The sequence below is a fragment of the Notolabrus celidotus genome, chromosome 10, assembly GCF_009762535.1.
Source record: "Notolabrus celidotus isolate fNotCel1 chromosome 10, fNotCel1.pri, whole genome shotgun sequence".
NCBI lineage: Eukaryota > Metazoa > Chordata > Actinopteri > Labriformes > Labridae > Notolabrus > Notolabrus celidotus.
Genome location: NC_048281.1, coordinates 31,096,563 through 31,114,078, shown reverse-complemented (window position 1 = coordinate 31,114,078; position 17,516 = coordinate 31,096,563). Strand labels below are relative to the sequence as shown.

The 17,516-nt window shown below is 40.0% G+C and overlaps 1 protein-coding gene across 1 annotated transcript in view; it reads right to left on the bottom strand.

The window, feature by feature from the left end:
* Positions 1-13,316, bottom strand: part of neb (nebulin) — a 291,693-nt gene extending 278,377 nt beyond the window's left edge. Inside the window, exons 1-11 of the mRNA XM_034694636.1 lie at positions 13,197-13,316; positions 12,829-12,903; positions 6,087-6,194; positions 5,805-5,912; positions 5,163-5,267; positions 4,969-5,073; positions 4,740-4,844; positions 3,805-3,909; positions 2,380-2,484; positions 2,178-2,285; positions 1,603-1,719 (exon numbers count right to left, since the gene is read on the bottom strand). Coding sequence (XP_034550527.1) covers positions 1,603-1,719; positions 2,178-2,285; positions 2,380-2,484; positions 3,805-3,909; positions 4,740-4,844; positions 4,969-5,073; positions 5,163-5,267; positions 5,805-5,912; positions 6,087-6,194; positions 12,829-12,882 — 1,020 coding nt within the window. The 5' untranslated portion in view covers positions 12,883-12,903; positions 13,197-13,316. The remainder of the gene's footprint in view (positions 1-1,602; positions 1,720-2,177; positions 2,286-2,379; positions 2,485-3,804; positions 3,910-4,739; positions 4,845-4,968; positions 5,074-5,162; positions 5,268-5,804; positions 5,913-6,086; positions 6,195-12,828; positions 12,904-13,196) is intronic.
* Between the last annotated feature and the right edge of the window lie 4,200 nt (positions 13,317-17,516).

The following is a 17,516-nucleotide window of genomic DNA, read 5'->3' as shown; positions in this document are numbered from 1 at the left end:
CAATGCCTACGTGTAAACAATGTTATTATTACCCTCGTTCCCTTTATGACGGACCAATCATAGCTAATCTCCAATCCTCCATCCTGATTGGTTGAGTGGCGGCCCCACTACATCCCCCTAATTAGCTGGGGTGCCGCTACTTCCTCATAGAACGCGCACAACAATCTTTTGTGGGAGGGGTTAAGACAGCAGAGAGGGGGAGGGTAGTCTTGACATTCGAAATCTCTCTCCAAACTGATGTTTATGTCACGACTACCAACAGCAGCTTTAAAGGTGCAGTGGGTAGGAATGTGGTAAAAAAAATGTTACTTTTTTTCAGCTTGGTTTGAGAAAAAAAGTCAGAATACCCATCGACATTCATCAGTAATTGAAGAAATTTGAGATTATGGCAAAATATCTGTTTTCCAATGCCTTTGTATCAAGCAATGTTAAAATCCCCCTTGTTCCCGTTATCACGGACCAATCAGAGCTACTCTCCGACCCTTCGCCCTTGTTGTGAAGCTGGCACTACTTTCTCATAGAATGCACACGAGTACTAAGTAATGTTTGTTGCAACAATGGTAACACACATGAACACGCATGACCATCTTTTGTGGGTGGGGCTTACAGGAGCAGAGAGGGGAGGGGGAGGTGAGTGAGAGGAAATCTGGTGGGGAGGGGAAGTGTTGACATTTTAAAACTCTCTCCAAACTGATGTTTATATCACGACTACCAACAGCAGCTTTAAAGCTAGGGTTGGTAGTCATGGAAAACTAGCATGAATTTGAATGTAGCATTTCCTCAGGACTCTGTCTAACCCCTCCCCCCCTCCCCTCAGAGCTCCTTCAAAACGACGCCCCCGCTCACATGCACGAGCGCCGCTGATTCACGACCATATGATGGTGACTGATTCAAAACCGGTCCTCAGCACGTCATTTGTGTTTTGCACTACGTCAACTCATGTCTCACTCAGTGGTAAGAAAACACCAACAAACATGAAATGTACGCTTTGCAGGAGGCGGGCAGAACGGCAGGACGGGATTTGATTGGTTTCATAATTTGGCTCCTGATGGCAGGGATTGGTTGGTGTTTTCCCAGGTTTACTCCGGCTGTAGATAGCAGTTTTTATTACCTCTTTTTTAAGAACACATTATGTATTGATTGCCATTGGGACATAAAGATCATTTAACCAGTATAACAAAAAGTGTATCTAAATCTAACTACCAACAGCAGCTTTAAAGAAAGACAAACAGCTGAATATATCATCCCTGACTGTAAATAAGGAGGATGTCAAACTTGCAAGAGACTCAAGAGTTATAAATGACTTCTTTTTGGTTGAATTAGCATCAGTCATGAAAATCCACTTAATAAAAGCTCCATGTGAGACACTCTAAATAACACCCACAGCCACCTCGATCATCATAGCAGCATTTCTAGTTAATGGTTTGATTAAAGCAACAGTCATTTAATGCAAGTAATATCTCTGCCTACACAGAAAACAGACATGGAGACTAACACAGCTGATCTTTTATAATTCTGTGCTGCTTCAGGGATTTAAAAATTAATTATCCTTAAAAATGATCAAAGCTGGTTTTGATTTTAGCTTTGCTTCCAGACACCTACATCACTGAGGATAGTGCCGGCGTATCTGAGTTGTCTGAGGAGGGGATTATCTGTGGCGGGGAGCGTGTTGTAGTCAGACTGATCTTTCGTCTTCTCGTATTGCTTCTTGTACTGGACCTGACAACAGAAACATGGAGAGAGTGTTAATGAGGTTTATGCACAAGTCATACATCGTAACAAAACATTCGTCACTCATCGTGGAAGGACATTATCATTTCCTCAACTGACGCATGTTTGAATTATGTGTGAATGTGTGGGCAGCTATGAGGTGTACACTTGCAGAAAAGCCTCTTCATGTCGTCTGATGTGTATTCACTGGGTTCTGGAGGAAACTACATGCTTTCACAGTATGAGTGAACCAAATGTAGATCTCTCAGTCACGCCGTTCTTGTGTGTGGGCACAATACATTCTGAGTCCCTGCGTCAGAGTGGCCTCGGCGTGTTGACTCACACTCTGCTCTGAGACACGGGTCACCTCTCTGTCGTGTCTTCCACATGAGGTAGGCCCTGTAAAAATAATCTCTTACACCTTGTGTGTGTGTGTGTGTGTTTGTGTCGTGTTAGGGACTGCTCACCTCACTAGCAGCGATGCGAGCCTTCTTGTTCGTGTCGTAAACAGGCGTGTCTGTTTGCATGAAATAAATTTGGTCTTTTTCCGCTTCAAATGCTTGCGTGTATCTCCTCTGAAAAAAAGAGAAGGAACAGGCAAATGAAGAAAAAGGATAATCAGAGCAATAACATTTAGATTCTTCTGAACCCGTATGTTGAAGTTCTTACCTGGCTGAGGTTCTCCATTGCCACCCTGGCAGTGGCGACGTCGAAGTAGGGTGTCTCGCACCACTGACCCTTCACGTTCTTATTGTAATCTTCCTTGTACTTGAGCTGTGAAGAAATAACAATCAACATAAGTTTAATTTGAGATATCTCAGACCTTGTTGCAGTTATATGTAGAAATAGATGAATCTATAAGGTGTGTTTATATTCTGTGTGATCAAACACACAGGGAATGTCAGGACTTCATGTAATTTCAACCTATTGTTGGCCTCTCCCTTCTAGCTTAGTACGGCCATTTATATCAGAGAGCAGGTGGCTGGATATCCCCTACTGTGGGTCAGGGCTGGTTGGTCTCTGAGGAGTCTGGGTTCCATGACAGTGCATGGTTTAAAATACTAGCTTCATGGGGAGCTGGTGGCCTAGTGGTCTAAGAGCCCCATGTATAGAGGCTATAGTCCTCATTGCAGAGGCCGCCGGTTCGACTCCCGGCCGGATGACTATTTGCTGCAAGTCTTCCCCCACTCTCTACCCCCCACATTTACTATCTCTCTTCAGCTGTCCTGTCAATAAAGGCAAAAAAGCCCAAAAATATAATAAAGAATAAATAAATACTAGCTTCAGTCTATAAATCTGGTCCTGCTGCCAATGAACTCTACAGATAGTGTACGAACATTTGCAATCCTGCACAACTTTTAAGTGGCAATGGGATAACTGCAACTTTACCCACACAAAAAACTGCAGAAATGTGTTGTATTTAATATTTAATATGAGAATATATTGTACGAAAATATAAGTATTGTATATCTTTAACAGGATAATGACACTGACATTTCTTTTAAATAAATTAAGGTCAAAAAAGTCAGAATTCTGAGATTAAAGTCAGAATTCTAGTGGATTTTCAAAATAAAAGCTGTCTGAAATATAAAAATGTGGCTGGTAATTATATATTTGGCATTACAATAAAACTCAGTTTCCATGTTTTGATTCAGACTCAAAGGAGAAAACCTCAAAATGTGATGCTGCCAATTACAGCTACAACTGACTTGGAATTTCAAAATAAAAGCCAATGGAAATGTAGCATATTAGAGATGATTTTGGATATTTTCAAAGTGAGATTCTTTAAAAAATCATTGTTTCTACTGACTAATTTCAGTTCAGACTAAAAGTTGACAGAATTCTGACTTTTTTCTCAGAGTAATAATAATACAAAAAAAATTGACCTTCATTTTTTTTTTGCCAGTGGCCCGAATCCTCTTCTGTATATATCTATTATTTACACATGCCAAAGTTTTCTTGCAGTAAGCATTCCTTGAACAAGCGTGACACTATAACATCTCACCTAGTCTCCCTCCATTGCTCTTAATTGTCTCTGTTTGTTTCACACTTCTACAACACGTTTAAAATCCAGTCTAAACTGATGCTGCTTACATCACTGCGCTGATGGGCCACTTGCTTGGCCAGCTGCATCTCCGGAGGATCAGCCAAGGAGGTGTACTTGGCCTTGCGCTCATGATGACCCTTCTTGTACTTGATCTGCAGGAGGGAGAATAACAATTGAGATGGTTAATTCTTTATTATCAATGGCTGACCTTTGAGCACACTCTGCCTCATCCTGATTGTATCTACATTGATTGGTGGCTTTTTCTACATCAGCAGGAAAGCCTAAAGGCAGTTGTGTTCCTCAGGAAGCAGGGGCACAAATGGCCAGGACAGAGGACATTGCCACAGTTTATGTGGTTCATCTGGCTCAGCACAAATGAATGGACCCTGATGGAGGGGGAAAAGGCTCCAAACAGCACAAATGGCGGTTTTAATTACCCTCAATGTAAGTGGAAACTGCCACTTATTTTATATCTGACTTGGCAAAAACCACCCATCCTAAGGAGAGAAAGAATCTATAAAAGGTGCATGTCTGTGTGATGCAAGGTGAAGTGCAAGTAAAAGTTATTAAGAATGAACAATTTGTGAGATATTCTGCATTCTTTTGTCAAACTTGACAATAAGATGTAGCACCAACTGGATGAAATGGATCAAATCCTGTTCTGTGATATATATTTGATATTGTTTATGTCTAGAAATGTTGTGCTGTAGTTTATTTTCTTTCTTATTTTAGTTATAACCCTTTAGAGAAAAATAAACCAGGTGAAAAATTGTACTTTCAGCTGTTTTGATGAATCAAATACATGATAAATAGTGCAGTTTTCTCAAAGATTTGCACCATTGATGACTGAAAACACACAAAAATAGACATCACAGTAGAGCTGCCTCCTTAAAAAGATTTTACAAAACTCTAACAGCTGAAAAAAACATCATATCATCAGATTTCCAACGTTATTAGGGTGTGGCCACTGAACTCAACTTACATCACTGAGGACCTCCTGAGCCTTGGCCACTCTGCGCAGCTCAGGGCTGTCACTGTACGGGTAGTACATGGTCTTCTCCACATCCCAGTCCTCGGTGTAAAGTTTCTGAGTAAAGAAAGGTCATGGATTGAGAAGCTTTTCTTAACAAGTCATATTAAACAGTGTCCAATTGGAAACATTCTCCCTTTGGTTCTTAAAGAAACAGCACCTAATTCTACATGGTGCTTACTTTGCTGTAGTTAGCAGCATTCTTCACAGCCTGGACCAGCTCAGGAGCATCAGGGGGCAGCAGGTACCTGTCCTTAGTCTCATCCCACTTCTGCCTGTACAGCACCTGTATGAGACGAGCACAGCGCAGGTGTTAAACCTCAAAGCGATCTGTTTTAAAGTATTTATGTATGGTTATAAATGTAGTTCCCTCACCTTGCTCATCAGCTCAGATACACGACGAACGTGGACGACATCCTTGGCTTCACCATCGTACAAGCTTTGGTTGCGAGCCTTGTTTCCCTCCATGCGGTACTTCACCTGATGATGAAAGATGTGATTAGTTTCTTATCTTTTCCCCATGTTTCTGACATCTTTCTAAGATTATATCTTTGACTTTAGATTCCTTTAGATGGAACAGTTTAAGAGAGACAGGAAATGTGGGGAAAGAGGGGAGCATGACAGCACCAAATCATGCCAGGATAGTGAATCGATCTGGTGTGTGAGGACTGTAGCCTCTGTCCAGGGGGTGCCTGCTCTACCAAATGAGCTCTGATATACACAGAACAGTTTCTCTTACATAATGAGACATATTTGCATAAAGCAGACAGTCTTCTAATCCAATAACACGGTACAGAGGCGTCATCCTAAAGCAGGCAGCCCAGGCTCAAATCTGACCCATAGCTCTTTGCCACATTACCCATTCTCTTCTCCCAGTTTCCCTCTCTATCCACCATCCTATCCTCTGATTAAAAGGTCAAGAGCCCAAAAAGTAATCTTTAAACGAAAATCAACCCTCCGGTCATCATAAACTTTACCCAACATGATTTGGGGGGGAAGAGTCACACATAACAGTACCTCGCTCAGCTGCTCCTGGGCCTTCCTGATACGAATCATTTCAGGGGTGTCAGAGATGAATGCAGGAGGCTTCCCTCTGGACAAGTCATAAGCTTGCCGATACTTGTTCTGTTAAGAAGAGAGAGATAGGTGTGTTAACAACAAAAACTGTACTGTACTCTGAAACCATTTAAACATTGGGTCTGAGTTTGTAGATTAAAACTTTTTAACTGAATAAAATCACAGAAATATTCAAATGAAAGGGAATTATGTTGCTTCTGGAAGTCAGAATTTGGTGCTTACATGGCTGAACTGGTCCAGCATCTTCTGGCTATGAGCCAGGTAAGGAGTCATGAACTTGGAAGTGTCCACCTTGACCCTCTTCCTGACTTTCCTGGTGGGCAAGCCAGACTGGAGGAGGACAGAGCGAAATACAATTAACCACCGGACAAAGAAAACATCCCACATCTCTTAACTACAGGAAACGTATCAGCCAGGAAGTCAAACTACATCCATGTCCAACAGGGCTCTGATCAAAGTCAAGGAGAAGGCTTAAACGACACTTTACAAATGATCTGAAAGTGATCTGCAAATGTGAGAAAAGGTTACAGCTTCAGATCCTGATTTGATTTAGTCAAGGTGAAGAGGAAACTTCAAACTGTTATTGATTTGTGTGAGTTTGTTGGAAACCTTTCACTCTAATAACTCTCCTTCAGTGATTAAAAAGTTTCATGCCATGAGATATAGAATAATTACAAACACAATATCCTACATGGATGAAGTAGTTAGGATAATAACATGGATGAATGTAGTGAGAGTACACTGGATGAAGGGCAACTGAAGGACAAACAACACCTACAAGAGTGCAGGAGGAGTGCTGAACACAAAGTAACACCTTTGGTATCTATTAGCACCTTTCCCAGCATGCAATGCCAGGCTCTGAACGTACACATATACAAGTTACAGTAATGCATCTGTTGGGGAGTGATGCAACTGGGGACTGACAACATGAAGCATAAAACTGCAAAAACTCAAATCTTCAAAAGTGTGTTTGTCTCATTTCTGGTCCAAATATCTCACAACTAGGGATGTAAGGATAAATCACAAGACGGTGAAATGTCCATACAAATAAGGGTGGATTCAAATCGATTCAACAAAATGTGTATTGCGATATCTGCGTTTCATTCTGCTTGTTCAACATCATTAAGTATCTTGCGCTGCTCTCTCGTCACTCGCTGAGTTGACCATAACAGACATGGCAGCAGCAGGTGAAGACCGAGCAGTTGAGGATGCACCTTTGTGTTTCCAGTCTGAGGTACGGCAGCATTTTGGCTCTCCCTGATATTCCTGAAGAAAAACATGTAAATTCCAAACCAGGAGCATAAGCTGCACTTTTGTTTATTTAAAGAGATTTACCTTATTTGTTTTAATATTCAATACTTTCATTTGGGAATCATTCACTTTCCATTTCTTTATAATTGTTCTGAAATTTTCCAGCAAGGTATTTTTGTTCAGTCATTTTGAGTTTTTTTGCGAGGTGTTGAAAAAAAAAGTGTGCAGTGGTTTTATTTGAGTTACAGCTAGGGTTGCAAAGGGGTGGAAAGTTTCTGGTAAATTCCCATGGGAAGTTAAGCTGGGGAATTTTGGAAATATTCCAAATTGGAAACTTTCAATGGGAATTTATGTGAATTAACTGGGAATTGAGGGTAATTTAATGGAAATGTATCATATCCAAGCATAAATATTTATTTTGTTATAAGCAGACATCCATCCAAATTAGAAATCATATGTTCTTCATGTGATGGAGGAATGCACAGTGCATGCAGGGGGCGTGGTCTCAATAGCCCTGCAGCAAGCAGTGTGCTATGTGCATGTGATTGAGGAATAGCATACATATTCAACTGTGCCTGCATGAAATCTGCTTGTTGTAGTCAGGATTCTGCTAAAATATATTTTCCCCTACTATATTTAAGTTCCCTATTTACAGCCAACCTTCAATTTAGTAAATTCCTGGTTTATTGCTGTTTATTCCCATAGACTGTATAAAATATGGACGTAGTATCTGTGACGTCACCCATCTGTTCCTGAGAGCTGTTTTGAAGCAAATCGACGGCAGCAGCCATATTGGTAATGCAGAACTCAACTAGGCAGAGTGTGACGTAGTGTGAGTCTCTTAGCCAATGGCTGTGTGTTCCCGACCGGGAGTCACGTCAGTCATGTCCTTATTTGGGCAAAACTCATAATCTTAATATCTTCTTAACCGTCACGTTAGAAAAAAATTCACCCCCCGTACAGTGTGTGCCATTAGAGAGATTAGCGGTGTAGGGCCAAGCCGTTTTTTGAACCAGGCTGTAAACATGTTTATTAATGCTGCAAAGATCGTCTTTTCCCCATTCATATCTATGTGGTTTCCGGTGTTTCTGCAGCCAGCCTCAAGCGGATTTTCGATGTATTGCAGTTTATATCACTTCTGCATTGGCTTCATCGTTTGAGACCGGAGTTTGCCGCTTGTTTATTCCCAGAAATTCCCGTTTATTCCCATGGAAAGATTCCAAATTTGAAAATTCCCAGAATTTTGCAACCCTAGTTACAACACCTTAAAAAGTAAAAAGGATTAATTTGATTACATAAGAGAAAAAATATATATTGCAACTGTCCATATATGTGAATTGAAATAAAATAATGGTTATTTAAATTTTGAGTTTAATCCAGTTTTCTTGAAAAACGTTAGAGAATCCTGAGTGAACCATATCATGAACCAAAAATCATGATTCGAATTGAATCTTGGGTTAAGTGTATCCTTCCTGTCTCTGTTTGTCTTACTGCAGTTTTTAAAATGTTAAAATGAATAAAATTTGGTTTAAAAAAAAAAAGAAAAAAAGTGTATCCTCACATCCCTACTCAAGACACTTCATATAAGATCATAACCCTGACAAGTTCAGATATGACATCGTATTTAAAGATATTCCAAGCCAAAAGTACAGTCTGAATCACTTGTAATGAGTAATAATAGCAGCTAGTGCAGCAAGTAAAACTTACATAAGTCTTTTAAAATAAAGTGTCATATCTGATTTCATGAAACATATCAAGTAGGCTACCAAGATACACAGCAAGAGACGAGACAAATACACTTCAGATTTGATATTTTTGCAGTGTTCACAGAAAGAAGACATATTCCTCTGTTGGTTCACATTAAAATGCAGAGATTTGGAAAACAATTTAACAATTAAATAACTGTTCCTGCAAAAGACTTCAGTGCTCATGCAGATTTGAAGCAGAGTTGCAGACTTTAGATGCTTTCACATACAAACCTGACCTGTAAGAATTTAATGAGATAACCAGACAACAAGAAATCTACACAGCCATGCAGACAAGGAAGGGGACGCATTCAAGACAAGAGAGGGATATCCTGCTCTGTTCATACGGTTGACCCTTGGGAGGGGGGGGGTGCGTTACCTGGAAGGACTGACTCTGTTTCTCAGTCACAGTCGACGTTGTTGTTACCTCCTCAAAATACTACAAATATAAGACACACTCTGGGGTTTCAAAACTGCCAGATGAGGTGATGGGAGAAACAGCACAGTACTTTTCACAGGATTGAGGGTGATTTTTTCCTCAGCTCTGGCACAAATCTATCATCATTACTGCTGCTTCCACTTATATTATCTACACTGCTGCACATAAACATCTTTCCTGCTCTGAAACAATCAACCAGCTGTAGAATACCAGAGTGCTACTGTGAGATATCTTTGTCCTGACATGTAATAAACTGATTCCTCTGTCACTTAAAGAAAGACTAAGCCCTCCGCGGTGAGCGTGCTGTAATTGTGACTGCGGCCTAATTAAGCCTGTAGTCCACAGAGGGAACAGAAGCATTAATATCCTCTGTGTTATGTGAACCAGAGCGCTTTAACTTCTGCGCCCAAGTCTATAAAAACCAGACACTCACATGACTAAAGTTCTATTCTTATTTTGTCATTAAAGAGACGATTGTCCCCGTTATCAGCTGCTGCAGGACAAGACGGTTCACAGAGTGTTTAGACAGCTTTAGAATATCCTTGTCTGTTCACACACAGCTCACATTTGCTTTATGGATTACTGAACTCAGTGAGAAACACATTGTCTCGTTTTATCTCTAACTCTACCTGGCTAGTTCTGGTTTTATTTGACAACGTTTTGAGAACTCTGTCACTAAAGTTTCTGCCTCCAGAACAATGTCAGTGAACTTTATTGTGTTTCAGGAAAGCATTTAAAACTCACTTTCAAGGATTAAGCACTAAATGCTAAGTGACTGTTGAATGCTGTGTGTGTCTCTTGTTTTTATGTATTATTATTTATGTGTGTCTACTGTTTTTATTATTTTTGATTTGACTACTGTCCTTTTAATACATCTTTTTGCACTGAAATTGGTTGCACACATGACTGCACTTTCTTACTGGTTTTAAACTACCTTTTTAAATGTACTTACTGTAGGCTTTAGGTTATGTATTTATTTATTTATTTATTTATTTATTTATAGAGTCTACTTTTAGCTTGTTATCTATTCTGTATGCTGCTGGATCTGAGTAATGTGTTTCCTTCCTTCCTTCATGTTTTTAAATGTGACTGACTGAAGTGAACCTTGAACTTCAATTTTGCTGTACAATGACAAGAAAGATATATTCTATTCTATTCTCAAAGTCCTACATTAAAACAATTGTTAGCAGGTTTTTTCCTGAAGATAATCTGGATTTACAGCGATGCTGTTTTTAGAAAGAGATGCTGCAGCTACAGTTTTTAGCTTTTAGATTCAGTAATCCTCTGAGCGCCATCCCCATCCTCTGAAATCTCCTTCACCTCTGTCATATTGTAATAAAGCCAGAAATCTCATGTATGAGTTCTTATGAAAACTCCCTGCCTCATTAGCCCAGAATAAAGAGAGCAAACTGATGTTTTGGGAGTTCAAACCGTCTATTTAAAGGGAAAGACTTTTATATAATGTAACACACTGTGCCATGAATAGCCTGTCTAACTTATATGCTGTCTGATTTTTCACTTTCCCCTGCTGTCACAGAGGAATATTTACAGCTTCAAGGTCTAACAGGACACAAATCAATCTTCCTTAAAGTCTACCTGAAATCTAGAAACAACCAGAGCTGAGAGAAAGAACATCTCAATCTTTCTTTATCAACATTGTAAGAGGCTTCATTATTCAAATCTATCAGACAGGAGAGAACCATAGGTGTGCATTTAGAAACTCAACTAAGGGCAAGGACTTAATGTGCGCCCATTCCTGCATGTCATTCCCCCACTCTCTCCCAATTTCCTACACTATCCACTGTCCTCTCCTCTATAAAATAAAGGTGTAAAAGACCCAAAAATATAACCATAATATATAAAAAAAAAAGAAACTCAACTGGAATATCTAGCATCCCTTGAGAGTGACGTATAAACAACTGTTGTATCACTTGTCAAACACTTTTTCCATGCATCCTCCTCTCCTAAGCAAATTTCTGGCACCGTGACGTGAGCACGCTCCGGGCTAGCAGTGTGATTTACAGCACAGTAGCTCGTCTTATTTGGCCCCCTCGCTCCCTCTCTCACTTTCTCTCCCTTAACTTCTCCCTGCGCTCCGTCTCTCTGCCAATGTGCCGTAGATGTCCACTTCTAAATTTGTCTGAATGCCAGACAGAGAACTCTACACTCCTCCCCTCGATGACCTGAGGAGTTCAGTACACTTTTGAAGTTAATAGAAAGGAAATATTCCTGCTTCTCATTATTTATGAAGTAGAACTAAAACTCCACGTGACTACGAACTCTCAAAACTGTGTGCTTCTCTTCCTACACGAGTTCTATGTTTCTCCCCATTCTTTAGATTAAATAAGAAGCCGTCTTAACACTCAGTAAACAGTTCAGCTTTTCTCCACAGTGCAGATGAAAGTGCTAGTGAAATCAGAGTGTATAAAGTTTGTGAGTCTGTTCCACCTCCCAAATGATTTACATCTTTGCAGTAAAGATGGTAAATCTGTTTGAAACAGTTGACATGTTATATGAGAGATGAATGGTGTTGGTATATTTTTAAGTAATATCCCAGCAGCAGCAACAACCATTCAAACTCCCCTATAAGATATCAGCAGTATTAAGTCAGGACAAATACAAGGCAAACGTTAATCCTATTTCACCAGGAAATATGGGATTAATCTGTTAGCCTTCTGCTTTCACTCTTCCATTGGACACTGACAGAGAGACCGTCAGCAGTAAAACAAATCATATATAAAATATACACAGAAAGACATCCTGGAATCTGATTTAAAAACATTATCTTACACAGAAATCATCTTTTTATGTGATTGGAGTAAAATGTGTGGAAAGAGTTGTTTTAAGAAATGAGAAAGGGTCACTTCTTGAAGCGGGCACACCCACTAACTGTGTGTAATCTAATCTTTAACTATGTTTGCTGCACAGGAAGGATGCCATCATAAGTTTGGTACCTTTAAAGGTTTGCAAAAAGTGTTCATTCCTAGGTTAAATATGTGAAAGAGAAGTGATCGCCTGTTTCTAAAATTCTCTGCAGAAAAAGCAGAGTTTATTTTCTACTTCTGGCAGCGGTGTGATGATGGCATCATTATTTTACAAGGCTGTCTGCCAAAAGGTAAGTCCTGTGGTTAAGGCATCTGTATCTTCCCAGGAAACAGAAAGGCAACATATTAAAATTCCTAATCCTCCTCAGTTTGAAATAGTTCTGATTTATAGTTAGCTGTTAAGGGAAATCCAGGACTTAGAACCCATCAGAAGGTGTCCCTCTGAAACAGGATCCACCAGCAGGCATGGGCGCCCGGTTCCCTGAACTGCTGACTGGATGGGGTCATTAACTTGACTATTCATAGGGCCCTGCCACCAGGCCTGCAGATCAGGTAGGTAACCTCAATGCAGTGGATTCAATCAATCCTATGTCATGTTTCCAAATAAAAATTTAGGCTAAATGAATGAAGTGTGAGGATAAAAGCAAAAGACAAATGTGTGTAAATTTATGATGACGTGTAAACTGTGAGAAACGATCACTTACCTCATCCACCTCCTCCTCCTCATACTCCTCATATTCCTCAACAATCTCCGCCATCTTTGGACGGTTTTAGAGGTTCTACACAAAACACAGATGACATGTTGAGGACGTTTATGAATTAAAATCTGAATTAAATGTTGCATCTGAGTTATCATGAGAATATAAGTAATTTAAATGCTCTATTGATAGCACCAAATATATGATTTTAAACACTTTTAACTCAAGTTAAGACTGGAAACTTAAAGAAAACTTCTCCAGTGACACTTAACGATGCTGCCAGCCATTCTCAGTACAAGAAATGAGTATAAATCAACACATATTAGAGAAACAGAACACTAACATAGTGATTTAAATGAAGTTGCATGCCATACCAGCCAAAGCTTGCCGCAGTATTCTCTGACAGTAAGGAAGCTTCACTTGCCATCCACTAGGGCCTCAAACTGAAAGTCCAACTTTGTGTTTTGTCTTGAATCCTAAACAAAGTGATAACAATGTGTGACACACCTCACAAGCTCATCAACAAGTGTAAATCAATAATGACACAGAGAGAAATCACAGATTAGGGGGAGGTGAGACTCTGATTGCACTGTGACAGCTCTCTGCTGCTGCTGCTGCTGCTGCCCCTCCTCCCTCACTCGCCACAACACAGTTCAAAGCGCTGTGCCTCCTGGCTGAAGGTTGGCGACAGCTGCCCAACAGTGCTTCAGCTATTTGACATGTAAGCTAATGCCACAGCCTGATTGGTGGACTGTGTTTAGCAAACGGAGATGCAATGCCTTCTGAGGCTGCAGGTTAAATATAGGATGGCATACTAACTCCCTTTTTTTAGCACTTGGTGTCTCTCTTTGAATTAAAACACACTTTTCTCCCTAAAACAAGAGAAAGAGGTGACAAGGTTAAGATGGAAAGGAGCAAACAGGCCCACAGGTGCTGAGATTTTGGAGAGAAGACAAAGTGGGTAGAGTGCTGCTGGTATTTCAGATACATCCAAAAGGCAGGCCAGGACTCTTGTTGCTTGATTCTCCCGCTTCTGGATAGTTTTGTAACTCCGTCAAGGTGCAACAGAGTCTTCACGCTCCTTATTCCTGAATCAGCGGCCCTTCTGGATCCATATGACAGCAGAGGATGGAAAAGGTTGGAAGTCCAAGCAAATGGAAAGCCATGCAGGGCGTAGAAAACATAAACATTGGTGCTTTTTTCTCCTTTTCGTTGCTTACCAGTTAAATTAAAGTTAAAGGGTCTCCCAAGCCGCCTAAGCCTCCCCAGCTTCCCTCCAGAGAAACGCTGGGCAACAGCACACAGCTGCGATTTCTACCCAGGTTATCATGTGGCCAGCACAGCCAATCACAGACCGGTCCTCTCGAGTTTCAAAATCTAAATATACCTAAGTGATCCTCACAGAAAAGAGCACCTGTTGGGGCTAATGCATCAGCGGTACAGTTATGAGGAAGGCAGTGGGGCACTGGTGGAGTGGGGGTCCTCAAGAAAACAAGAGTTAACCCCAACAGTCACCCACCCTGCTCGGAGGCGTGTGTTGGTTGTTGTGATATTGATAAATGCAACAGTTGTTTGAGGAAGCTTTTGAGAAAAGGTCAGACATGTGTAAGGAAGGATACGAGTGTGAGCCTGCGATGAGTCGAGCTGGAGGCCTGGCAGAGCTGTGAGTGCCAGAGCTGTTGAGGTCATCTGTTAGCTGACCCTGGGCTCGCTGGGTCCTGTCAGGAATCAGGTCAACATCCAACTGGAGAGCCCGTGAGACAGAAAATGAGAAATGCTCCAATATGAACCACAAAGTCATCATAGCTATGAGTGTGATGAATGTGTATCTGTATGTAATTAATCCTCTATGACCCTGGGATTAAGACAAAGTCTGCAAACATATAATGAGTCACCCTGCATTAGACTTGACATTTGCTTTGGGATTACGGTTCAGGACATCTGACATAATACATTTTAGATGGCTGAGGACAGAAGGACTAATAACGGCTGTGCATACATCAGTAAAGGTTTTAGCCTGACTTTGTATCCTGACAATACTTCCTTAAAACAGTATCTACAAGCCAGCTGTACATGCAGCACAACAGCATACTGCATGTATACTCAATTCCATATCCTATTCTGTCTCTCACGGGACAGACGGCTCATACTCAAAGCAAGAAAAGCAACATTTTAAAGGTTAGAAGGAGACTGCAAGTCAAGTTTCACACAGTCCAAGTTCATAGAAAGACCTCTAGATTTTAAATTAGAATAACTAGACAGTGTAAGCTGTAAATCCAGGGTCCAAAATATTTCTTAGAAACATGTGTATGCTTTTGAAATGCAACTTGACATGTGTGTTATTATTCAGGTTTTCTCTTTTCAAATGATGTGCCTCTATCTCACTGGTATGTCATGTCACTGCTCTCACTCTTTTTGCCAGGAGCAGGGTGCTACCCAGGGACCCAGATGGACAGGAGCAGCTGTCTCTCTCTCTCTCTCCCTCTCTCTCTCTCAGGAGAGTGGAAATGGCTCCATTCTGTGATGCATTGGATAACCTGCTGCTCAAGCCTCGTTAGCAACATCACTTCAGTCTCTATGTAATCTGCAAAAACTGAAGAAGTAAAGATTTTAATTTTAAAAACATGGAGTAATGTTAACAGAGACCATGCATGTAGATAAAAACATTAGACATTAAGGTTTCATTTTCATCTCTTGTTTAGAATCCTGTATAGAAATGTAAATGTCTCTGTTTCCCAACTGACTTGTGTTTTCTTGATCTCCTTCAAATCTAACGCAAGTAATTGACGTACCCTGTTGTACCTTACAGCTGAAGTGTGTTTGTTTTTTATGATTTTGTTTGTGTTTATGTGTATAAACATATCTATACACAATTACTTTATATATAACCTATTTATTCTCGGTTATTTTTTGTCTTCTGTAATTTGTTTAAACTCATGAACACATGTTTAATTCCAGTTGTTGTCAATACGACTGTTTTTCTTATAAAAGAAAATGTGAAAATGTAAAAAAAAAAAGATCCTGTATAGAGACTCCTCAGCCTAGATATGACCTGTTTATCTGTTGCAAAAGCATCAAAAGAAAATACATTGGTGCACACTCTTTATATCTACTTTTCTACACTGTCAATGCTTACATGCACTGTAATAACAATAAAAAGAATTGTGAAAGAAAAAAGAAAATACATTTTGTAAAAAGTGACCGTTTCACTTGCAACCAGAAAAATTGCAATTAGTCTACATTAACCAGACCGCCTCGAAAACTGTACTCATTCATCACTTACTGTAGGTGACTGTGGATTGGCCAGAGTATAAAAAGGCATTGCAGTAATCAAAAACATCTATCTTGTCAAATTTTGAGACGACACAGTCAAACCACGGCTGTGCCCTCCCTCAATTTGTAAAATCATGTGATGATAAACTCAACTCTGTTGCTGTCAACAGAAATATTTGATGTACCTTTTATCAAAGTTTTATTGAAAGTCTCTTCACATATTCTTGTTTTTGCTGGTTTGGTTGTCAGATTGTGCTCCAAAATCACTGGAGTCCAGCTTAAAGGACCTCTGCTCCCTTTGGACGATGCGGGTGGTCCAGAAGGAAAACAGATTCTAACCCAACCTGATCACATACTTGGCAGTGAATTTGAAGTCATGCCCTCAGATCGGTGGTATTATGTGCCGCTGCAGAAAACAAACTGCTCTGCAGATTATTTTATCCCTTCTGCCATAAGGCTGCTAAATGGCACAAAAGGCAGAATAAACAAAGAATAATATATATATACAAATTTTGTACTATAGACGGGTTGACTGTAAAACTGAATTGCCCTTCTTGGACTAATAAATCATTCTGAATCTGAAAATATATATAGTCATTGTTAATGTCTGCTGAGTCAGTGAACTCTTTTAAATCCCTTCTTCAAACATACTTTGATCGCAGAGCCTTCCCAGATTTTATCAGAATTTTATTTTATTCTATTTTAACCGTCTTAAGAAATATATTTTAAAGGAATTTTATTCCTTTAGAGTTCTTTTAGGGGAACTTTGTCTTTTAAAATGTGCTTTATTTCTTTATCTTGACTTGTGTGTTTTTATGAACTGCCTGTTTTATTTTGCTGCCCATGTAAAGCACTTTGTAACTCTGTTTTGAAAAGTGCTTTACAAATACAATTATTATTATTATTATTATTATTATAAACAAACATTGCATTTATGTTTTTTACCACTACAGAATATTTAAAACTTCCACTAAGTAAAACTTAATTTCTCAAACATTTGCTGCATGACATTTGAACTTCAGGGGTATCACAGTCTTTAATGAGTCTAGCAGTCAGAAGAATGACTTCTTAAAGCCAAGGACACCCGGAGTAACGGGGCAGGGGGCTACATGATGCTGTGTCACTGGAAAAAATGACCGATGACCAGTGAAACCAGAACACAACAGCTGCAGGTTAGACAACCAAAACACAAACACTGCCAACAGTCAATCCCAGCACAGCAACACCCAGGGATAAAAAACAATGAAGTCCAGTGAGGTAAGACGCCTGAAGTGATACCAATTAGTGAGTTACAGGATGACTTTGCTAGAACTGGATGGATTGATGTCAGATTTTCAGACAAACACAAACATCTGTCATGACCTTTGAAGAAGAAAGTCTTGTGTTCGTTCATCTTTTCGGTATGAGGCGGACTGAAATAT